This window comes from Vicia villosa, linkage group LG3 (assembly GCF_029867415.1).
Source record: "Vicia villosa cultivar HV-30 ecotype Madison, WI linkage group LG3, Vvil1.0, whole genome shotgun sequence".
Lineage (NCBI taxonomy): Eukaryota > Viridiplantae > Streptophyta > Magnoliopsida > Fabales > Fabaceae > Vicia > Vicia villosa.
The window spans coordinates 214,828,936-214,852,173 of record NC_081182.1 but is presented as its reverse complement, the minus strand read 5'-3'; the positions used below and the strand labels follow the sequence as shown (position 1 = coordinate 214,852,173).

The 23,238-nt window shown below is 34.0% G+C and overlaps 5 protein-coding genes across 7 annotated transcripts; 2 read left to right on the top strand and 3 right to left on the bottom strand.

Moving 5' to 3' along the window:
• Nucleotides 1–38: 38 nt before the first annotated feature.
• LOC131593523 (uncharacterized) lies at nucleotides 39–3,789 on the bottom strand. The gene is made up of 5 exons (XM_058866035.1): nucleotides 2,992–3,789; nucleotides 2,374–2,835; nucleotides 1,773–2,150; nucleotides 1,609–1,676; nucleotides 39–567 (listed from the first exon to the last, which is right to left on the bottom strand). Exons 1-5 carry the CDS (start codon nucleotides 3,517–3,519, stop codon nucleotides 357–359), a joined length of 1,647 nt encoding a protein of 548 aa, XP_058722018.1. The 5' UTR covers nucleotides 3,520–3,789; the 3' UTR covers nucleotides 39–356.
• A 6,844-nt stretch (nucleotides 3,790–10,633) lies between these two features.
• Nucleotides 10,634–13,720, top strand: LOC131593521 (putative methylesterase 12, chloroplastic). Its single transcript, XM_058866030.1, has 5 exons — nucleotides 10,634–11,081; nucleotides 12,365–12,604; nucleotides 12,690–12,833; nucleotides 12,950–13,084; nucleotides 13,279–13,720. The coding sequence occupies exons 1-5, from the start codon at nucleotides 10,815–10,817 to the stop codon at nucleotides 13,549–13,551; spliced, it is 1,059 nt and encodes a 352-aa protein (XP_058722013.1). The 5' UTR covers nucleotides 10,634–10,814; the 3' UTR covers nucleotides 13,552–13,720.
• Nucleotides 13,721–13,821: 101 nt separating this feature from the next.
• Nucleotides 13,822–15,921, bottom strand: LOC131593520 (B3 domain-containing protein REM8-like). The gene is made up of 5 exons (XM_058866029.1): nucleotides 15,360–15,921; nucleotides 15,004–15,249; nucleotides 14,843–14,929; nucleotides 14,324–14,758; nucleotides 13,822–14,228 (listed from the first exon to the last, which is right to left on the bottom strand). The coding sequence occupies exons 1-5, from the start codon at nucleotides 15,801–15,803 to the stop codon at nucleotides 13,965–13,967; spliced, it is 1,476 nt and encodes a 491-aa protein (XP_058722012.1). The 5' UTR covers nucleotides 15,804–15,921; the 3' UTR covers nucleotides 13,822–13,964.
• A 1,420-nt stretch (nucleotides 15,922–17,341) lies between these two features.
• Nucleotides 17,342–19,147, top strand: LOC131593519 (uncharacterized). 3 transcript variants are annotated; one of them, XM_058866028.1, is made up of 4 exons: nucleotides 17,372–17,397; nucleotides 17,511–17,610; nucleotides 18,372–18,523; nucleotides 18,812–19,147. In XM_058866028.1, exons 3-4 carry the CDS (start codon nucleotides 18,386–18,388, stop codon nucleotides 18,896–18,898), a joined length of 225 nt encoding a protein of 74 aa, XP_058722011.1. In that variant the 5' UTR covers nucleotides 17,372–17,397; nucleotides 17,511–17,610; nucleotides 18,372–18,385; the 3' UTR covers nucleotides 18,899–19,147. The 3 variants fall into 3 exon arrangements, with proteins under 3 accessions (XP_058722010.1, XP_058722009.1, XP_058722011.1); XM_058866027.1 differs by having other exon boundaries at nucleotides 17,342–17,610; nucleotides 18,386–18,523; XM_058866026.1 differs by having other exon boundaries at nucleotides 17,343–17,610.
• A 4-nt stretch (nucleotides 19,148–19,151) lies between these two features.
• On the bottom strand, nucleotides 19,152–22,912 carry LOC131659918 (putative B3 domain-containing protein Os03g0621600). Its single transcript, XM_058929032.1, has 6 exons — nucleotides 22,799–22,912; nucleotides 22,091–22,528; nucleotides 21,760–22,002; nucleotides 20,523–20,624; nucleotides 19,812–20,249; nucleotides 19,152–19,709 (listed from the first exon to the last, which is right to left on the bottom strand). Exons 1-6 carry the CDS (start codon nucleotides 22,910–22,912, stop codon nucleotides 19,446–19,448), a joined length of 1,599 nt encoding a protein of 532 aa, XP_058785015.1. The 3' UTR covers nucleotides 19,152–19,445.
• Between the last annotated feature and the right edge of the window lie 326 nt (nucleotides 22,913–23,238).

Genomic DNA, 23,238 nt, shown 5'->3' with positions numbered 1-23,238 from the left:
TTTAGAAGTGAATGAAGAAATGTTGGAATTCAAAAATATAACAAAAATGCTTGCTCTTGTGATACATAATCAAACCCAATTCCAATGAGTGCCTTGTTTGGGTCAACAATAAGAGACTATGAATACCCTCATAAACAAGGGCACATTAGTAGAAAGAGCAACTTTGTAACTCAACAAATATAATAAACCAAGTAGTCTAGTAAACTAGTAGAGCAACTACCAAAGCATTTGACAACCATAAATAACTACCAACTTTACATCAGTTAAGGTCCTAGTTCAAATCTTTTTACATGCAAAAAACCATCAACACATAAACTAATGACTATTAGTATATCTTGATCCCAATCGCATCCTTATCAGCCACTACCAGACATAAGTGACATTGCCCGTTGGAAGTCCAAGGCATTTCGGGGAAAAGGCTTTCCACCTGGTAGCCACAGGTCACCTTCACGAGGCAGCAGCACTTGTGGATGGCCTGGGTTATTTTTACCACCTGCAACAGCTTCCTCAGATAGAACTTGTTGTTTCTTGACAAATTCAAAAAACTCGGCAACTTGGCGTGCATATCTGCACCACAGACAACAAGAAAAAAACAGTGTGTATTAGGGAATAATGGACTAGTAGTTTAGGATATATTGTGGACAAAACATCACTCACCAATAGAATTCTAAAAAAATAGCACAACAGCATCCAAGATAAAGGACCAATATAACACAATCACTTGGAAATCAATAATGAGAATAACTTGAGACATACAAAATTGTAAAGAAACAATTACATGAATATAGCATTGATGTAAAGTTAGCCTTGTGCTATTAGTAACTAAATAATTTGAGGTGATGACTACTGAATAAAATTCCTGTGAACACTTCACTCCAGTTTGCAAATTTAACTTTATGGAACACATTAAACAGACAGACAGATCATAAAATTATGTTTTGATGAGGAAACAAAAGTGTTAGTGTAGTTATAGTTTTAACCCAAAATATTAACAAAACACTATAATACTTCCTATTACGCAAACAATCTGAGTACATTACCAGTTTGGTTAGTGAGAAACAGACCACCAAAAATAGCCGCTGTGGCAGAAGACTAAATTGAAACAAATAACAGTGTTGAAGTTCCATATTTTCACTAAAGAACACAAGTCCTAATCCTTGCAATCAAAACCTGATCCCACCAGGTTACACACTCCCAGAACCCACCACAGGCTAGCTGTACAATAGTTTAGTCTCTTAACTAGTCATAGGAAGAAAAACTGCATATGTTGACATTACCAACTGAGAGATACAATTGAAGTTACTAAGACCAATTGAAACAAACCGTGGGAGAAACACACCACAAAAGCTACCCATTGTGGAAGGAGAGGTCAAGTAAATATAAACCCACATTGAGCTTCCTTACTTAAGGTGTGGGATTCAAGTTCCATACTTCACACTTGGAACCTACGACTCGACCAGTAAAAGCCCAGCTCAACAACATATACTAATAAGACTCCAAGGACAACGAGAATCATATTCTTAAATGCAAACAAGCATCGGATGAAACATAAGTTGAGTTCATGTTACAGAAATTTAAGCAAATCTGAGTAAGAGATAGTTATCTTACTCCCTCTTAGCTTCAATATCCTTGGTGAAATCAATATTGGGCTCACAGTCCAGAATCAATGCAGGAACCTGCTCGTAATGAAAGTGATTAAGCCAGATTATTAAGAAATTTTAACAAAAAAAAAAAAATCATAAAATCAAACATAGGAGTTCCAAACTTGGCACCTTCTGAATGCAGGAATGCATGTGGTCACCCTCGAGATAAAATACACGGTCTCTTATATCAGGGTGCAAAGAGTTGTCGACGTGACGGGGCAGCTTATTGATAGATAATACTCCGTGATTAACACTTTGGGAGGGGAATAACCAGCTCTCATGCTTTTCGTGAAGGTCACGCAGATACTCTAAACTGACTCCACCTTCTTCTTCTCTTTTCCTTGACTTCATTCTTTGATGGCAAGTATCAGGACTTGCTCTGAGATAGATAAAACCATCAGGAATGAGACCAGGTAAGGTAGACACAACAGGATCAAACCAAGAATCATAAATACTGATCTCCATCTCATTCATCCACTTGGCTTCATGAACAGCTCGTACAAAAACCTGAATTGAACAGCAGGATGATACAATGTTTAAGTCTTTTAGTAAATTCTCAAACCAAACGAAACAGGAAAAGGAAAGAAAAGAACTTGTCGGTTTCAAATCCATGAAATTCCACAATTCTCTAACTGAAAAGACATTCGAAGAAGAAAGAAAAATTGTATCGACAAGAGAAAAAACAGCAAACCAACACCCTCATGATGATCCCAGGGATGAAAATACTCACCATCCTGTCACTGAAAACACTCCTCTCCATCAATCGAAGAGGCTTGATTCCAGCAGAAGACTCTCTTTCTTGCATGACCCTAGTAACAAACACATAGTTCTGAAAGGTGTACGCATACCTCTCTGGCTCGGCATAAAAAGCATCAAGGATATTAAAGTGGTCAGGTCCAACATCCTGCCACTTCCCAATAGGTTCGGGAACCACCTCCACAAGATCCCTCAGTTCAATAGTCTCATTGGCTATTCTCTGAAGAAAAGTAGTCTTACCAACACTAATATTACCCTCGACACAAAACGTAAGTCGCTTCTTCTGCGAAGACGGCTTCCCAGACGAATTATCATCTATTTCTTCATCCACACTCTTCTTAATGAAAGTAGTTATACTTTCAGCATGGTTCTTGTGGATAATTCCAACAGAACTCTGTAGATACTCCACCATCTGGTCACTAGATTTCCCAAAGAACTGCACATAAAAAAATAGTCACAAAAAAAAAAACATGATAATAAAATTCTCAATCTTATCCCCTTATAACAGAATTCATTTTAGGGTTTCTGAACATAACATACTAAACACCGAAAAACCCTAAAACAGAAGATAGAGAGAGAGTGAAAAACAAACCTTATCTTTGTAGAGTTGTTTGAGTTGGGCGACACCTTGGATACCTTTGTTGAGGAGTTTTCTGAAATTTCTGGGACCCACACCAGGAATAGCCAACAAATCAGGATTAGAGGATGGAGAAGAAGAAGAAAGCTTTTGTCTCCTATTAAGTCTGAAAGCTGAAGTGGATGATGAAGATGAAGAAGAAGAAGAAGTAGAGTCGTCGTCGTCGTCTGAATTAGAATGAAGAGAGCGTGGGTTAAGAAGAAGCGATGGAAGGGTTTTGGTGGTAGAGTGACGTGTTAGGGTTAGGGTTAGGGTGGGAGAGAAAGATGTACGGAGATAGGAGTAACGATAAGAAGAAGAGGAATGTTTGAGAAGGAGAGTGTTATTGTTGTTTGGGAATGAAATTGCAGTGGATGGTGGTGCTGTAGACATTGTTGTTGTTGGTTTAGAAAAAGAAGAAGAAGTAACAATAGTAGAAGAAGAAGAAGAGGATAGAATAGGGATTGGGAGTGAACAAGTTGGACGTTGAAGCAGTTTCTGCATTATTAATAATTAATGGTTTTTTCTTCTTCTTCGAAACCCAAGCATTTGTGGTTGGTTCTTACTACTAGAACAATACTGCAACGGCAATTATAACGTTACGCACTAAGAGGAAGAAGATGAAGTGTATTTGTTTTTGTTAGTATTATCCAGTAAACCTTTGAAATAGTAGAAAAGGAAAGGGTTTTGGTCTCTCTCCTCCCGGCTGCGCTCTTTTTAATGGATATATACTCGAGAGAGAGAGAGAGAGAGAGAGAGAGAGAGAGAGAACGTTTTTAAATTAGGAGGGTTTTCTTTTCTTCACCCTACCATGTCAAATACATTTCTTTTAGGACTAGCAAATAGAATAAAGATTGATTCTATAATAAAATAATAAAAAAATTATTGTTAATTACTATTGCTTCATCTTAAATTAAAAATATTATTATTATTAAATTGTCAAAATTATCAAATTTTTACTAAACTAAATTTATTTATAATAATTAGATTCAATTGTTTGTCATAAAAATAGTTGTCTCAGTGTTTAATCATTACAACTTAATTACAACAATATATGATGACTTTACCTAAGAGTATCGTCAACGTCAAAACTAAATGCAGATTGTTGCCGAAGTCATACCTAGAGGCACATATATCTATATTCTCTCACTTTTTGATAATGATAACACATCTCATAGAGATGTGGACAAATGAGAAAACAAAGGAGACTTGTGATCAGAATCCTCCTTTACGCCTTTGACGGGCTCTTTTGGCCTTGGGAGGCTTGATTGTGCTTTGTCCTAGTGTGATGGTAATAAAAGTCCTGACCCAAATGATTTTAATTTCTCCTTCGTGAAAAGATTTTTGAACCTATTTAGAGGTGACTTAGGGGATATGTTTGATCAATTTCATCAATTCGTTTATCTACCTTGTAGTTTTGCATCATACTTTGTGATTATGATCTCCAAGGTTAAGTCCCCTTATCGTTTGGGAGAGTTTCAACCTATCTCTTGAGTGAGTTATCAGTCAACACTGTAGTCCAACGACTCTCAAGTGAAAACTTAGGGTTTATTATCACCATTGGTTTAAACTTTCAACATCTCAGATGATGGTAATTAATATGGAAATAACTCAAGCCTTATCAAGAAGACTCAAGGCTATTGTGATGCTAAAAACAAATATTATGATATAAGACTTGAACCTTCAGAGTGTGAAAGAGAAAAGTGTGAAATCTTGTCTGATCGTATATGTTTGAGTGATCAGTGTCTTGTAAAGACACATGGGCTTTTTTGGAAGTATAATGTTTAAATCACACACACGCACACACGCACACACACACACACACACACACACTCACTCCTTCACTTAAAATATTGAGAAGCCTCACACTTTTTAATTAAAATAACCAAAAAAATGTTTTTGGGGCCTAGCTAGTTGATTATGGAACTATTTGCTTGATTAGGAAAACATTTTCAAATTGTCTAAACGATTAGATTTATAGCCTAATTGATTAGATGATTCTTAATCGAGTCTCTAATGAGTTATGACAATCTCTTAATGATTGGTAATGACTCTATATCTCTTAGTGATTATTTTATTTGGGAGATAAACCACCTAAAAAGATCTTATTTATATTTAGGGGATTAGTCTTAAGTATTTGTTTGGTTTGTGAGCTTCGCTAGTGAAAAATCCCTTTTTTGGTTCATGGAAATCAACCATTGAAAATCTTCACAATGGTTATTGAGCTCATCTCCATTAAAAGCTCTATTGATTCGAGATTACTCTGGTGGTAACATCTCTCTCGGGTTTTTAGTTTAGTCCGATATTAAAACTCAGTAGGTTCGGGATTAACTTGGTAAAAATCCCGATTCGGTTTGGTTTGAAGGATATCCAACTTTAAACTTTATATTTGTTTGAGATCAGACTATTCAAAATCTTTGTTTGGTGTGAAGACTAACCACTTCTACCTTGTTCGTTGTTTGATTTAGAGATTAACCGCTTTAGACTTTGTTCGTTGTTTGATTAAAAGTTATCCTGAAAACTTCATTTCCTTGTATAAAGGGGTTTGTGGGCTTGACCTTCTAAAAGCTCTCAAACAATAATGGATACTCTCAAGATTAATTTTTGTTGAGAGGAGTATGTCACTTTATTAGACCGAACCTCTATAATTCTCCGATGTCATTTTCTCTTCCCCAACCTATTTTATTTTCCACTTAATTTATTTACTTTGAATTTTCGTTGTATACTTATTCAATTGTTTTGATAAAATGTTTCCGAACTTTGATTTCAAAAATGATTTTTATTTAAATCGGCGATTTTTAAACTCCCGCAATTAACCCTGTCTTGTGTATAGAATCACACGTCCAACAAAACTCTCACAATCACTAATCATACTCCGGAGAATATGTGGAGCATAAGAAAATTCTTAGAGGTTTCAAGCAAGCTTCAGGACTTCAAGTGAATTTCTTCAAGAGTAACCTTATAGGATTTAATGTGGATTATGACTTTTCTCCTCTGCTAGAGACTTCTTTTATTGTGAAATTAAGTCACCTCCTTTTAAGTATCTTGAGTTTCTAGTGGGGGATAATCATAAGTTTGGATACACTTAGGTCCTTTAGTTTACTTTCTGTAAAAAAATCTCAATTCCTGGAAGAATAAATATGTTAGTTTGGATGGTGGTCCTCCTAAATTTAGTGCTTAATGCTATTCACATCTTCTTCTTTTTTTGAATCAATAAAATTTTGATTAATTCAAAAAACAATATGTACACGGCGATCGCTCACGATCCAGCCAAGCTCTAAGCATATACACAAATAAAACCCAAGAAGCACCACCTATACCATAAGGCCTGCTATGTAATTCCTATATTTCTTAACATTCCATAATCTATAGACTAAACTATCTATGATATCTTTTTCTATGTTTCCACTATAACTAGCATGTCCAAACACCTTGTCATTTCGCATTCTCCATATGGTGTAGATAGATTCTGTAACAACACACTTAATAAGACTTGCTCTCCAACTCTTCCCTTTACAATTCCTGATTATCCATTCCAACTCACTGTCCCATGGCAGAGGAGTATGATTAACATGGACCCACCTTAGAACCTTCACCCACACTTCCTTTAAACTAGCACAGCAGAAAAACAGATGGTTTAAAGTTTCTTTTTCCAAGCAAAAAGCACAACAGTCATCACTGATCATTCCAAATTTCTTCAATCTCACCTTGGTAGCCAATCTACCATTACACACTAACCAGAGGATAAAGACTGCTCGAGGCCTAGCATAGTGGCCAAACATGAGGTGTCTCCATACTGGTTTCTCCTCATTATCTTTAAGGGCACTGTACAGTTTCTTGGACTGAAAATTCCCTCCAGTGCCAGTCAAATGAATACTCATTTCCTGATAGAGCAGTCTGGAGTGAAGCAGGTGCTTCATCATCCAAGACTGGCTATCCTTGACCTGCACATGCAAAAAATCAGACTGTTTCAGATAATATTCGTGTATCCATTCACATCTTCTTTTTGTATTTTCTGAAGATGTCTATACAAGTTTGGGAGAAACTTGTCAAGTTACAAATAAGGTTTTTAGGGGAGTGAAAGGTGCTTCAAATATATTCTGGATTAAGTGGGATAATGTTTGCAAACCAAAATCTAGATGGGGATTAGGAGTGAGGGATTATTGATTGGTTAACCCTGCCCTTATGGTAAAGTGTAGACGGAGACTGCTTACTATAACACCCCAAATATACAATTATGATGACTGTGTATTTATTTATGAATATTAGTGATTTATTGTGTTTATTCATGAAATAGTTGTGATTTGTTGGGGTGATTAGGTTGTTAGCGAGAATATAAATTCTTAAGTTAGAACTATTTAGAATAGTTATATAATAGTTTCACGTTGTTAATAATTAAAATAATAAGAAATATATAATAAAGTATAATGTGTAAAGATTTAATGGGCAATGAGGTAATTGCAAGAGAACAAGTGAGGAGATATGAGGGAAAGCATAGAAAGGGTCTAGTGTTACTAGATAAAAAGAGGAAAATAGGGAAAAGTGAGTGTTGCATATTTAGTCAGGGGATATGAGGGAAAGTATGAATTGGTACCACATGTATTAAGTCAGTGTTGTTGCATAACATTCTATGTGGCATTACATATTTTTGTTGATGCTGTGTGATTTGGTGATACTTATATTTATTATGTGATTTATATGTGTTCTTTATGATGGAAGTTATGCATTAAGTACTGTGATGATTGAGGTGTGAGTATATGATGTATTTGATGTTGCTGATTTGTAATTTATAATTATTGCAAATCTATGCTTTCTTATATCTTTTATAATTGATTAAGATTACTCACCCCTTCTGTTTTAATGTTGCCTCTACACAGGTAACGTGCAGATACTCACGAGTACCTTCCATTGAAGTAAGTGGAAGCTAGTTGTGGATACATTCTTTAGTTATCATTTTTTGTAGTGGTTTCTGCTTTGATCATGTAACATCGAATTGGGGTTGATGTTTGAATTTTCTAAACTATATTTTATTTTGGATGCAAGTTGTGAACTATGTTTATTTATTTTGAGTTAAATGTTTTAAGACTCAAAGTGAGTTTTATTTTATACTAAAGATTGCATGATAATGATTCCGCCACGACATTGTTTTTAAATGAGTGTTGATATCGTATAAGCATCTTGAATGTGTATTGTTTGAGAAGTTGAATCTTAAATTGTGTAACCTGTGTTACGAAGCAGTAATATTTATGTTGTTTATACGAAGTGTGACACCCTTGTGTGACTTTGTTTTAATTAATTTATTCGTAAATTATAAGTGTGGTTAGAATGGTGTTACACTTACAGGGTACCCAAGTCTGTGGAAAGACATTCTTGTTTATATGGAGCTCTAATGATCTCCTCTCTTTATGGAGGCATGACTGAGGGTTTTTGTTATACTTTTCTCTAGTGGAACGAGATATCTCTTATTGGTTCTAAAGAGAAAGATATCTCATATTAATTTATTAATAGTGTCATAAGAAAAGTGGGGCTAGGTAAGCAAACTTCCTTTTTAAATGATCATTGGTCAGGTTTATCCCCCCTTAAGTTTAATTTTCTTGGCTTGCTCTTAAACTTTTTCAGTATGATGGATTAGTGGGAGAAATTGGTTTGGTAGTTAATGAAGTCTTTTCTTAGGATCTTAGGTGGTGGAGACCCTTCCTCCTTAGAGAGCTACCCGTTTTTAAGGAACTTCTCTCTTTGCTTCAAGATGTCACCTTATCCCTTAATAGAGACAAATGGACTTAGAAGCATGCTAGAGAGGTTACTTTCTCAATGACTTATGCGTACCTTGCTTAGAGGGTTAGTCCAATCTTTGCTTTTGCTTCTATTCTGGTAGAGAGACAAATATTTCCCCTTATCTGATTTAGTTAGGTTCCTTCTAATCTTGGCATTCTCTTGACAACTTATGCAGATAGACTCATGACTAGAGTAAACTTGTCTAAGATAAAAGGTGATTATAGATCCTAGTAGGTTAGTTTGTCCCTTGTGTGTTATAGTATCTTTAAGTAGTTGGGGAAACAAATAGTTACGCTTAACGATTTTATGGTGCTTTTGACTGGTGCATCTTGAAACAAATATTTAACTACCCTTAACAACACGTATAAGTGGAAATATAAAAAAAATGTCAAATACAAGCTTAAAGTGCTTTTGACTGTTGCATCTTGGAACAAAGAACTTGGATCCTATATATAGTCTTGGGCTCCCCTTCCTTCACAAAACTAAGCGATGCGAGACTTCTTCAACATGTATATTTTCAACCAACCCCAACAGTTCTCCTTATTATTTTGGATGTTGTTCATTCAATTAACGAGCACAAAACCCTTTTATATATTAAAAAATATTTAAAAAAAAGTAGTTTAAAATATATTGAAGAAATGGGTTTTTTAGAATTTAAAAAGAAATTTTTAATCCAAATAACCAACATTTTCAATTAAATTCTTAAAGTAACCATGATTTCCACCAATTTTTCTAACTAGCCCACTTTAAAAAAATTAATAAAATAAGAGTTATTGCCAATTAAATTGGTGACTGCATGCATTTCATAAGAGATGTTGTCAACGACATTGTACAAATGAAAATGTCAAATTAATTGACGACTTTTCTTACGAAATGCATGTAATTGCCAATTGGATTGACTACACCACATGCAGTCGCCAATTCAATGAACGACACCTCTTAGTTTTACAATACTAGCACCAATTCAACTAGACACATCTCTTTGTTCTTTTTTTTTTTTTTTTAAAGTCGGTTATTTCGAATAATATCTCCAAATGCCATTTAGTTTGAGAAATAAATTAAAAATGTTGGTTATTTAAATACTTTAAAAAAAAAAAAGTAACAGTGTTAAAAATTCAGAGTTGTGACGTATTTCAAAATCTTACATCTAGTAATAAAAAAAGAGTCTATATAGCCTAGTGTGTAACCTAGTAAAAGAAAAATTTGACCTTTTTAGAAGCAATGTGAATATAGGGATGAATAATGAGATAAGTTAAGTTGGCCCTGAATGCACGTTGAAAACCGCTTACACAAAATCCGCTTATTTTCCGGACAACTTCACGCATCCATTCACCTACCACTCTTACACTTATTCACTTTTTCCCTTCAAAAACTTAAAACTAACCAAAGCATGCAATGCAATGCAACCATCATTTCAATAATAATAAATAAGATAAATTGAAAAAGAAAATTCTATTTTAATTTCTATAAATAAATAAAAAAAGAGAAAAAGAGATTAAAAGTAATGCACTGACGGTGTAAAATAATTTTACACTATTATCTAATTGGAATTCATTAATCAGTCATGTCACATAACTTTTTTTAAAATAACAGTGTGACTTAATACTTAACATGATCGTGACTTAACACTTAACATGATCGTCATTGGTTGACACAGTATATATTTTCTTTTTCTAAAAAAAACGTTGAAATAATGAAATGATTTGAAGTAGGAGAAGTATCACATATCGTTGAAATTGAAATACAAAGACAAGAGACACAAACATTTAATATAAGCTACACAAATCAGTTGTCAATGAATTCATCACTCTATTCTTTCATTCTCACATAAATAAACATTTCTTTTTTATTTTATTTATTTATTTAATTTAATTTTGCATTTATTTCCAACAACTCACGACTCCGAAACCTCCATAACCAAACAAAAACACAATCAATTCTTCAACCGATTCATCTTCTTCTTTCTTCTATTACTCAACTCTATCTTCTTCTTTCTTCTCAATTTCATTCATTTCTCTCTCTCAATGGGTAATCATTTCATTTGTATGTCGAAAAAGGATTCCAAAGAGGTTGGATCAAGAAGCAAGAGAATCGGTGGTAGATCACAGAGAAAGCTTGTTACTGAAGAAGAATTGCATCTTCAAGCATTATCCATGGCACTTCAACAGCATCAATTGTCTCAGAGGTTTGAAGGCTCCATGTCTAGGAGAATCGGTTCAACTAGCTCTAGAAGACGCACTTTACCCGATTCTGTACAACTCAACAACAACAACAACAACAATAACAAACAGGTTCTCAACTTTTTTTTTTCTACTTTTTCATTTCTAAAGTTTTGATTTTTCAATCATTTCATTAGTTATAAAAAGTGGGTTTTCATGATTTGTTTAAGATCTACTAACATGTGTCTGAAAAGGGTTACTTTTTTTTTTATAAGCTGAAAAAGGTAAAGGAGACCAATTCACTGTGTTTTTGATTGTTTGCATGTATTTTGTTATACTTTTTACAATACATACATACCCCACTTCCCTGACTTGTGAATGTTGACTCCACTATATACTCATGTAGTAATTTTTTACCCTACTTTTGTGTAGGGAACATGTTTTTCTTATTCCTTTTTACTAGACTCTATCTATAGTCAAATATCTAAGGGGACAGACAATTAGGGGTTTTTCATGTTTGGACTCAGATTTTGTTCAAAATGTCTATTCTTATACACTAGGATTGTTTGTGATTTTATCTAAATTAAGTGTATCTTTGGTTTCACTTTTGGGAGATTTAAAGGTTGGTTTTGAAGACTTTAAATTGATTACAGCATGTGTTAAGCCTACATCGGATAATATATGAACTAAACATGTGCTTATAAGTTGGACAATCCTCACCCTACCCTACTAGCCGGTTTTATAGGATTGAGTTAGGCCTGATCGCATTTCTTAACTGTATGTTCGGGGTCCATGATTAGAACTAATGAGTTCCACATCGGACAATATATGGGGTGAACATATGCTTATAGGTTGGACAATCTTCACCCTGCAAGCCGGTTTTGTAGGATTGAGTTAGGCCCAGCCACATTTCTCAACTGTATGTTCGGGGTCCATGAATAGAAATGATGATAACTTATAGGTAGGAAATATAACTTTTGTCTATAAACATGGTTTTTACTATCAAATTTATTCTTCAACTCACTTTCACGTCAACTTATTCAAACATAAATCATTTTACTAAAATCAATTTCTCTAAATTATTTCAATCTAAATCAATTTTTGACACCGCAGAACCAAACAGATGCTAACTTATCCCTTCTTTTGAGGCTCTTTGAAATGTTGTTTGAGTTTATGCATCATTTTATTGGTAGCTGGCTGCAAATGTTTGCTTGGACCTAGAATGAAAATGATTTGACTTTGACTGTTCCATACATATACTCTTCACAATCTTGTGTTTGCACAATAGACTTCTTAACAGACTTTGTTAGCCACGGTCTGAAATTTTATTTTTAAATTATAGGGTATAGCAGTACTGTCTTAAATCTTAGTCTTTTCGATTGTGCATTATTAACCTGCTGCTATATTCTGTCCAGGATCCAGAACTTCTGGTGAACATTAAAACAAAGAAGTTTGTATTAATCCATGGAGAAGGTTTCGGAGCATGGTGTTGGTACAAGACTGTTGCGCTTCTAGAAGAAATCGGACTGCAGCCTGTTGCCTTAGATCTTACGGGATCTGGAATTGATCTCACAGACAGCAAAAATGTCACTACATTGGAAGAATATTCAAAACCTTTAAATGTTTATCTTGAAAACCTTCCCGAGGACGAAAAGGTTCAGACACGTGATACTGAAATTAAAGCAGTTATTGTCCTGCATTCTGTTATGAATATATTTCATGAAAATTGAAATTTTGCAGGTTGTTCTTGTTGGTCATAGCATTGGCGGTGCTTGCGTTTCTTATGCATTGGAACATTATCCACACAAGATCTCAAAAGCGATTTTCCTCTGTGCTACAATGGTGACCGATGGTCAGAGACCGTTTGATGTTTTTGCTGATCAGGTATCTAGTACTTTGATTTACTTATTGGCTGTGCAATCTCAACTAAATTCGTGTGCAATATTCTAAAGTGACATATTTTGAGACGGATGGAGTATAACAAATCATCTATACTGCAGCTAGGATCAGCTGAACAGTTTATGCAAGAATCGAAGTTTCTGATCCATGGTAATGGTAAAGAAAAGCCTCCAACAGGATTTATGTTTGAGAAAGAGCAGATGAAAGGCTTGTATTTTAATCAATCCCCAGCAAAGGTATTAGGACTTGAGTCTATTTCTAACTTTTTTCTTTCTAGATTTTTAGCGGATTATGGCGGAAAAACCTGCAATATCGGTCGATATTTCCAAAATCCGCCATAACGTCGCCAATGTCTTTGGATGTTATATAAATCAGTGGATACTATTTCTATTCTATATTATTATTTGAAATGCGGTGTGTTGTGATACAGGACGTTGCTTTAGCCATGGTTTCGATGAGACAAAGTCCTATTGGTCCAATCATGGAGAAGCTGTGTTTATCTCCTGACAAATACGGTACAGCCCGCCGTTTTTACATTCAAACACTGGATGACCGCGCTCTTTCACCAGATGTCCAAGAGAAGCTTGTGGGGGAAAATCCACCTGAAGGAGTTTTCAAAATCAAAGGCAGTGATCATTGTCCATTCTTCTCCAAGCCACAATCTCTTCACAAGATTTTAGTGGAAATAGCTCAAATTCAGTAGCTTAATGATCAACAATACATGATTTGTTACTTTATTGGAAGATGAATTTATTTTATTTTTTATAATCATGATATATAATAGAGGAAGAATATGATTTTATTGCCTTTGAGACAATGTAGAATTCTACTAGTGAAGGAGTTCTGTAAACTTCTATTTTATTTTTGGCTCATATGTATAGTAATATTAACTTTTGTATTTTGAGAAATTTGTTGATTCATGTTCCCAAAATATATATATTTTTTTAATAAGCAAAAAATCCATGTAAAATAATCCATTAAAGAAATCAAACTCATAATACATTAAGTGCTTATTACAAGTTGGTGCAATCCATGTAAACTATTAAATACCAAAACAACATGTAGCATGCAACATCTCATGCCTCATTCATCACAGTAAAGAGCATACAGAAGGTGTTACTCGGCAAAGTCAACTGCACGAAACATTGTGACTTTTAGCACAACCGGCTTCAACTTGATCAGCTCAAACACACAATGATCTCCCTCTGACAGATTGTTATCACTATGAAATTCAAAATATCCCTTCAGTATTCGCATTGCCCCCGGAAATTTTGCAATATTGAATGCACAACAAACTTCCCATTGCTTACCATCAGCATTTTGGAGTTTGATAGGAACATCTGGCTTCAGATATTTTTTAGCAAAATGAGAAGGAGCATACTGCACAATGGATGACAGATCAATTTCAGTGGAACCATAAATATATAACTCAGACATTTACTTTAAACCAAAAACTTCAAAAGTAAAATCCTTACCGGATACCTGTCTCTATAGACTTTTGTACGAAAAAAAGGGTTTTCTGGGTTGAATTCATTGGCGGCAATCTCAGCTCCTTCAAATCCATGTTTAGCCGCCATGCTTATGACATGTTTGCCATGATTCTCACTTGTTTCAACCTCAGACATTTTCCTAGCACTAGTACATGAAGTTTTGAGTGGATAGCATATCTCAACAGAAGTTGCATCAAATATAACAACACTAAACTTTGAATCTCCTTCATATTTGAATGACATGTAGCAACCATATTCTATCGAATAGTATTCTGCAAACTCTTGCCATTTGGTGCTTAAGAAAATGTTTTCGTTCCGTTTCTCAAGTTTCATTTCCCAAACAGAACCATCTGGCACAGATATTTCAGCAACATCTCCGAGTTCTTTCCCAAATCTTGTTACAAATTCGTTCGGAATTCTCTGCAGTAATAATAGCTCATCATCAGGATTTTATCAGTATTTAGCAGAAAACTCAAAACAAAACAAAGAGAAACTGAAGCTTACTATTTGTTTTTCATGAAGGGGCGAGGGAAGTATGGCCTTCTTAAAATGCTTTTCCTTCGCCGACCGCCCATGCCTTCCACGGGGAGCCTGAATTGCAATAAGCAATAACCATTCACACTCTATGCATTCAGATAAAATAGAATTGATGAAAATTTTTTAACCTTGTGAAGTTGTGTAACTAGTAGCACAAGAACAGGCACTTTCTTGATCAGCTCAAATACATAAGTAACTCCTTCTGATAAATTATTTTCCTTTGCAAATTTACAGAATCCAGCAGATATTCGCATTGCTGAGGAATTGACTGTATGCTTTCTACAAGAAACTTGCCACTGATTTCCTCGAGAGTTTTGGAGTTTGATAGGAACATTTAGCTTGAGATATTTTGAAGCAAAATCAGAACTAATATACTGCATGCACGCAGCACAATAGAAGATAAATCAATTCAAATGGTACCATAACAATAATACAAGTCAAACATTTACTTAAAAAAACCAAAAATAGAAAGTAAAATCCTCACCGCATATTGATTGCTGAAGGATTTAGAGCGAAACGAAGGGTTTTTTGGGTTGTATTCATTGGAAGCAGTGTTAGTAGTAGTAGTACTAGTAGTGATTGGATATGAAATTTCAAGAGAAGTTGTATCATATATAACAACATTGAAGTTAGAATTTCCTTGATAGTTGAAATCTAAGTAGTAACCATAATGTAGAGAATAGTGTTGTGAGAACTCTTGCCATTTGTTGGTAAGGAAAACTTCATTGTTGTGGCATTTGTTGAGTTGTATATTCCATTGACAACCATCAGGGACAGTAAGTGTAATAACATTGTTGAGTTCATTGCCAAATCTTGATATGAATTCATCTGGAATTCTGATTTGTTTGGAATGAACAGGTAAGAGAAGTATGGCTTTCATGAAGTGTTTAGATTCCTTGGCCCGGGAGGATGAGAGGTGAGAGTGCATTGTATTTGCCAAGAAAAAGTGATTACAGAATGTGATTATGAGTTTAGAGAACTAATAAGGCATGGAAAGAAACAACAAAAATGTCATCATTGAATCAAGGAGTTGTCACTGTTAGAAATACAAACAATGAACATATGATGTTATTGTTCTCTTCATTTCATAGTAACTATGTTGATCACTAAATTGACATAAGCAAAATGACAGTGACTAGTCACAATTGTAAGATCAGTCTTGAAGCTCAGCAGCAGAAAACCAAGTTGGTTGAATGAATGAAAGAAAATGGAAGAGGTAGCTTTTGTCACTTGTCATACGGGAAAGTGTGCGTTTGAGGAAAAGCTAGTAAGACCAAAGAGATACTATCAGCTTTATGACCAAACTGTGCAAAAACAGTACCTAAAACTCTATAAGTAGAGTGTTATCATAACTTTTATTTCTCACCAAATTACATATCTATAATATAATTTATAATATAAGAAAATTTGTTGTTTTGGAATTCTCCGTAATATCCTTTATCTATCTTAGTTTAAATTAACATATTTGGGAGAAATATCTATATCTATAATATAAGAAAATTTGTTGTTCTGGAATTCACCATAATACCCTTTAGCTATCTTAGTCTAAATTAACATATTTGAGGCAAATAATATTTTTTTACTGGTTTATTCAAAACAAAGGGGTATTTGTTTAGAAACCAATTGAAACACGCGAAACATATTTGATAGATGAACATATAGAAGGTTACTTGGCATGTTTATTTAACTCATTATTTTTAGGTCTGTCATCATAGTTTTAGTCAACAAATTCTATCATTCTATTTGGATGCCATTCACTATTCATTGACTACATCTTTTAGTACCTCAGTTACACAACTGGAATTTTTTTCCTCGTTCACTCTTCTACTACACTCACAAAGGAATACTTTTACTGATCCAGTAACTTTATGATTTGAAATTCAATTGCCTTTCTATTATGGTCTTCTATTCTATCATAATAACTTAACCAATGAAATATCTAAACACACTCAAGATTCATTGCATTTCATCAGGCATTAGTAACAGCAAGCAACATGAAAAATATAATATTTCCTCAACCTGTCTAGCCAACCTGTTTTTTTAACTGTCATATAATATTTTACGTTAGGCCGCGTAAAGGCCAGAAAAATAGGAACGGAAGGGGCATAAGGAAAAGATACAAATCGTATGATTCTAATATTGGTTAAAATTAATAGGGTTCCGACAACGACGCTAATTTGAATAAAAATGAATAGTAAATGGGTTCAAGAGTGTTTTCAGATATGCATCTCTGAATTTAATCTAAAAAATTTTAAAAATGCGTCTTTGAAGTAATTTGCTGCTTAATGTATATCCGAAAATTTTCAAACACATTTAGGTAGAAAGAGAAAATCCCTTTTTAACTCTAATTCATTGTGTTGAAAATTGTCATTATTTGTAATTTATATTTTGAAGATTTTGAAGAATTTTCACCAGATTGGGTTTTAATTGAGTTCTTGTTTCGCATTTAACCTAGCCAAGCCGCCACCACTGTACGCGCCGCTTATTCATCCTTCACTCCTCCTCCCGCCGTGACTCTTGAGGTTTCTCTCTCCACGTTTTTTCATTTCAATTTTTTTTTTGTTTTGAAATTCAGGCCCTTTTGATAGAGTTTAAGTTTTGGGCCAGCCCATAATATATTGGTTTTTGTATGGAGGCATCCATCTAATTCGACTCCCAACTTTCCAACTCAAACCCTACCAGATTCTATCTTCCGTCCACTACCTCCTTCTTCTCCATCCACCATCGAAATCAAGGTTAGTACGTGTCTTTCTCTACACTGTTCTTTCTGAGAATTGATAAACTTTGAATTCCCGTTTTTGCATCCCTTACTGACCAAAATTGATACCAATGGCTTATAATGAAAAAAGTTAATTTACATTTTGGGGCTGAAACAGATTATGAAAGTTTATGTTTATGTAATATTCTGTTAGTGTTATTAGTAATGGTTAAGTGAGCAGTTATTGATGATAAAATGTAGTTAGGTGCTACTGTTTCTTTATAAATACTTTGTAATCCTAAACTCATACTCCAAACTTCATCAGAATCTATTGAGTTCTCTGTCTCTACTTTCTAACACTTTATAATAATTCGACCAAGCTAGAATGCGCTGGGCTTTTTTGTATACTCAGCTCTAATCCACTTGTAGTAAAAAATGGATTAGTACTATAAGAGAGATTCTTATTTTTATTTTTATTTTTAAATTGGGGGAGAGGGAATGGCCATTTTACATTGCTCACCGACAGAATGAAGAGGTGACTTGTGAGTATATCTTGTGGTTGGTTGGGGGTTTGATTTTTATTTGCTTGTTGTTGATTTTGTTATATTGTTTTTATGTCTAGTTCTTTGTTTTACAAACTAATGAATGTTATGTAGTGTGTACTGTGTAGTGTTGCAAATATATGAAAATTATGCATTTTCTATTGATTGGAGACTACTGGGCAGTGTAAGAAATAGGACGATGCTTGTGTCGAATGAAATCTTAATTGAATCTGATCTGTTTGTGTTTATTTTGTAGGCAAAATAAAGTAGATGGCTGGTGCATTTTGGGCGACACGTGTGCTGGAGAAAGTGAAGAAGCATGATTCTGGAGGACTCCTCTGGAAGAGAATCAAACTCACCACTACCCGTAAAGCCAATGCCAAGAAGCGTCTTCTCCGTGTGTGGCAGGTATTTCAATAACACCTCCCCCAACAACTTGCAATCACCCTGCTAGTTTACTTTCTTATGCTTATCCGTTAAATTAGCTTAGCATTCTACGTTATTAATAAAATAGGCGAAAAAATGATTAAGGATGTTGCTTTGTTACTTTATCTTCTGTGGTTCATGAGTCATTCCTTTTGTTTTTGTTCATCTTTACTCAATTATTTTCGTTCTTGTATTATTTGTTTCCAAAGATATAACATTAATTGTGACTGGCAATGGCTAATGTTATGTTTTTTTTCTTCTTTTCGGAAGAATGAAGCTGTTCTCAAGGCATGTTCTGAACCAGCTCCTTCAGTAAGTTCTTCTCCCGCCGCCAACAATGTTGCAAAGAGTAGTTAAAGTTAAAGGGTATCTCCACTTAAAGGTTCTTCCAACCGTATTTCGGGTTCCCAATTCTGTATTAGTTTTTGCTCAGGAAGTTGAAAAACTGTAGCAGGATGCTTCAATTAACCGATGGTTTTAACTTTCTTACAAAAACCACTTTGTACGTTGTAACCTTTTTAGAGCGCATAAGGTGGAAATCCATTACACCTTTTTAGAGGTATTTTAATCTGAATTTAGTTCATTTAATACAGAATATTTATTGCATCTAAACATACTCAACATTCATTGCATTTCATCAGGCATTAGTAACAGCAAGCAACATGAAAAATATAATATTTCTCAACCTGTCTAGCCAACCTGTTTTTCTAACTGTCATAAAAGTTTGAAGACAATCCTAGTCCAATAATTCCTCAACCTTCTAGTAGGGTTCTAAACTTCAACATTGCTTGATGATCTCGTAGAATGCATAATACACAATTGACTATTACTATTTGGTGTCAAAACTACATATAGCCTGCAACATCATGCCTCATCCATCACATTTGAGAGCATACAGAAGTTGTTAATAACCATAGTCAATTGCGCGAAACATTGAAACTTTTAGCACATTCGGCTTTAACTTGATCAGCTCAAATACACAAATATCTCCCTCTGATAGATTATTGTCCCTTTGAAATTTGGGAAATCCTCTAGTTATTTGCATTGTTGACAATGATCTGGAATCATGCGTTACAGCAAAAACTTCCCACTGCTCTCCAAGAGAATTTTGGAGCTCTATAGGAACATTTGACTTTAGATACTTTCGGGCAAAATCAGCACTAACATACTGCACATTGCACAATCAATGAGATATATATATATAAGTCTTAGTGGCAACATGAATAAATAAACTAATAAATCAGCATCTACATTCGAGTAAAATGCTCACCGCATTTTTCCCCGTATTGATTTTGGTACGAAAATAAGGGTTGATTGGATTGAATTCATTGGCAGCATCCTGTGCTCTCTTAGAAGCAGGGTTAGAAATGCTTTTGACATTTTCCCCATGATTCTCACTTGTTTTAACCTTAAAACTTTTGTTTGGACTAAAATATTTTGTGTTTGTTTTGAATGGATATGGAATCTCAACAGAAGTAATATCAAATATAATAACACTAAACTTTGAATTCCCTTCATATTTGAAACACAAGTAACAACCATAACCTATACAATAGTATTCTGCAAACTCTTGCCATTTGTTGGAAAAGTAGACTTGGTTGCCGCATTTCTTGAGTTCCATTTCCCAAACACGGCCATCCGGAACATTAATCGTGGCAACATCCTTGAGTTCATTCCCAAATCTTGATATAAACTCATCCGGAATTCTCTGCAGCGATAAAAGACCATAATGTCATAGTATAGAAGAAAATTTTAGAGGAAGGTACATGTTTATGAATTATGAGATTTTCACACTTGGTTTCATAACAAGTGTTTTAAGTTAGAATAAACTGTAGAAGCAAAATCAATGACAAACCAACACTTCCAAACATGCATGCATAACAAAAGTAGTCCCAAACAAGCTACACACAGTTCAGTATACACTATACTACAATACTAGTATTGAAGAGTCATAAACTAGTTTAGGCACAGAGAGAGATACAAGTTGTTTGGAATGAATGGGTGAAGGAAGTATGGCTTTGATAAAATGGTTTGATTCCTTCTTCGGAGCTGATGGCAGGAGACACCTTCTTCTCCTGGGAGGCTGCATTGTTGGCGATACCAATAACAAGTGAAGTGTGTTGAGAAAGTTTCTAAATATTTGTATAGAAAAATGAAAAAGCATAATGTGATAGTGATGGGACTAGAAATGGCAGAGGATTCTCTCCCATCTGCCAATTTTTTACTTTTTCAAAAAATTCCCCATCTGCTTCACAGAATTTACTTTTCTCCATTTGTCACAAAATATATAATAATGAAATTTCATGTATAGGAACAGATTAGGCAAACAAACACACAGAGATGTCCAGAATAATACATTATTATTATTATTATCTTACTTCATTAAGCATTTCACCGCTAGTTCACACACACGCACACATTTATTAATTAATATTATAGGCAAACAAAGACACATACTAGTTGTTGAAAATATATCACTTTTTTTAAAAAATTTTAATTTATGTATGGTGGATATAATTTTTTTTACTTTGACCGGTCAGATAGATATGCTGGATTCCCTTTAATTATTGATAAGTTCATATTTAAAATATAGAGTTTTTTAAACTATATATATATATATATATATATATATATATATATATATATATATATATATATATATATATATATATATATATATATATATATATATATATATATATATATATATATATATATATATATATATATATATATATATATATATATATAGTCTAATCCATTAGTGTTGAACCATACTGTCAAAAAAAGCTCAACCTTCAGCAGTAGCATATAATACAGGTCTAATTTCTTTTGATCCATCAGCACCTTACTTTTATCCTTTGAAATTCAATTCACATGTACATGCTAAGTAATAGCTAGCAACAAAGGTAAATATAACAGTTTTTACACCATCTACTAAATAATCCATTATAATTTTGAAGACACAATTCTAGTCCAAAAATTCTCAAGCTGCTGCTAGGGTTCTGATCTTTTACATTGCTTCATCAATATTATACAAAAAGAAACATAAACATTCCATTAAAGCAGTCAAACACAAAATATATAAGTTCCTATTACTAAATTAGTTGGTTAGTTCAATTCATCTAAGCAATCAAATACCAAAACAACATATATCATGCCTCATTCTTCATCACAGTAGAGAGCATGTACAGAACTTGTTAATCGCCATAGTCAACCGCGCGAAACATTGTGACTTTTAGCACAACCGGCTTCTCATTAATCAGCTCAAACACACAAATATCACCTTCTGACAGATTGTTGTCCCTTCTGAATTTAATGAATCCCCTCACCATTCGCATTGCTGATTCGAAGGCATTATAGAATACACAAGAAACTTCCCACTGATCTCCATTAGAATTTTGAAGCTTGATAGGAACATTTGGCTTCAGATACTTTCTAGCAAATTTAGGAGTAACATACTGCACAATGGATGAGAAATCAATTTAACTGACAACATAAATAACACTTTTTACTTCAAACCAAAAACTACAAAAATAAAATCCCCACCGCATATTGGCCCTTAGCAATTTTGGTACGAAAATAAGGTTTGTCTGGGTTGAATTCATTGGCAGCATTCTCTCTCTTAGAATCAGAACTAGACATGATTTTGACCTGTTTAGCATCATTCTCACTTTTTTCAACCATGAATCTTTTCTTAGGACTAGAACCCTTTGTGTCTGGTTTGATTGGATAGGAAATCTCAACAGAAGTTGTATCAAATATAATAACACTAAACTTTGAATTCCCTTCATATTTGAAACACAGGTAGCAACCATATCTTATACCATAGTATTCTGCAAACTCTTGCCATTTGTTGCAAAAGTAGACTTCGTTGTTGCCGCATTTCTTGAGTTCCATTTCCCAAACAAGACCATCCGGAACAGTAATAGTAGCAACATTGTTGAGTTCATTCCCAAATCTTGTTATAAACTCATCTGGAATTCTCTACAAAAATAAACAATTCATCTTTTTATAGTAGAAGACGAAAGTTCAAAAGAGGGGTGACACATTTGGGCACAGAATACCAATTTTTATCAGCACTGAACCAAGAACATATTTCTTAATAAAATGATATTGGAATGATCAACATGCATGCATGTATAAAACTAGAAAACAAGTTACATAGACTGTGGTGATGATTGGCAACAACCCATTATTTGATCAAGTGAAAGAGTGATAAAGTAGTTAGGCACAGAGAGAGAAACAGAAGCATACAACTTGTTTGGAATGAATTGGTGAGGGAAGTATGGCTTTCATAAAATGCTTTGATTCTTTCTCCGGAGCTGATGGCCGGACACGGACACACCTTCTTCTCCGGGGAGGCTGCATTGTTGCAAATAACAATAACTGAAAAGTGTTCCAAAGTTTAATTAAAGTCTGTTTCGTAAAGGCCATAAAAAGAGCTTTTAGCTTTTCAACTCGTATAAATAAACTCTGTTTAGTAACTCTTTTTAGCTTTTAGTGTTTTCACTAGCTTTTGTTTTTTTTAAAACTATTTAAAGTAGCTTTTGAGTTTGTAGCTTTTAATTTATAATTTTTTATTCCGTTTATACTCATATTATTTTAATAAAAATCTATTTTTACTTTTGGATATATATTATGATTTTAATGATATAATATTAAATAATAAACTTATTTTTAACATTATATTTATT

Excerpts from the sequence above, each read along its gene's own strand:
- LOC131593523 (XM_058866035.1), bottom strand. The coding sequence starts at position 3,519 with ATGCAGAAACTGCTTCAACGTCCAACTTGTTCACTCCCAATCCCTATT. Across the intron at positions 2,836-2,991 it reads AACAACTCTACAAAGATAAG|TTCTTTGGGAAATCTAGTGA; the intron begins GTTTGTTTTTCA and ends TTTTATGTGCAG. Across the intron at positions 2,151-2,373 it reads GTGTTTTCAGTGACAGGATG|GTTTTTGTACGAGCTGTTCA; the intron begins GTGAGTATTTTC and ends TGTTCAATTCAG.
- LOC131593521 (XM_058866030.1), top strand. The coding sequence starts at position 10,815 with ATGGGTAATCATTTCATTTGTATGTCGAAAAAGGATTCCAAAGAGGTT. Across the intron at positions 12,834-12,949 it reads TTGATGTTTTTGCTGATCAG|CTAGGATCAGCTGAACAGTT; the intron begins GTATCTAGTACT and ends TCTATACTGCAG. Across the intron at positions 13,085-13,278 it reads TTAATCAATCCCCAGCAAAG|GACGTTGCTTTAGCCATGGT; the intron begins GTATTAGGACTT and ends GTTGTGATACAG.
- LOC131593520 (XM_058866029.1), bottom strand. The coding sequence starts at position 15,803 with ATGCACTCTCACCTCTCATCCTCCCGGGCCAAGGAATCTAAACACTTC. Across the intron at positions 15,250-15,359 it reads CCTTCAGCAATCAATATGCG|TATATTAGTTCTGATTTTGC; the intron begins GTGAGGATTTTA and ends GCGTGCATGCAG. Across the intron at positions 14,759-14,842 it reads CCCTTCATGAAAAACAAATA|AGAATTCCGAACGAATTTGT; the intron begins GTAAGCTTCAGT and ends TTATTACTGCAG.
- LOC131593519 (XM_058866027.1), top strand. The coding sequence starts at position 18,386 with ATGGCTGGTGCATTTTGGGCGACACGTGTGCTGGAGAAAGTGAAGAAG. Across the intron at positions 18,524-18,811 it reads GTCTTCTCCGTGTGTGGCAG|AATGAAGCTGTTCTCAAGGC; the intron begins GTATTTCAATAA and ends TCTTTTCGGAAG.
- LOC131659918 (XM_058929032.1), bottom strand. The coding sequence starts at position 22,912 with ATGCAGCCTCCCCGGAGAAGAAGGTGTGTCCGTGTCCGGCCATCAGCT. Across the intron at positions 20,250-20,522 it reads CCATTCATTCCAAACAACTT|AGAATTCCGGATGAGTTTAT; the intron begins GTATCTCTCTCT and ends TTATCGCTGCAG. Across the intron at positions 19,710-19,811 it reads TCAATACGGGGAAAAATGCG|TATGTTAGTGCTGATTTTGC; the intron begins GTGAGCATTTTA and ends TGCAATGTGCAG.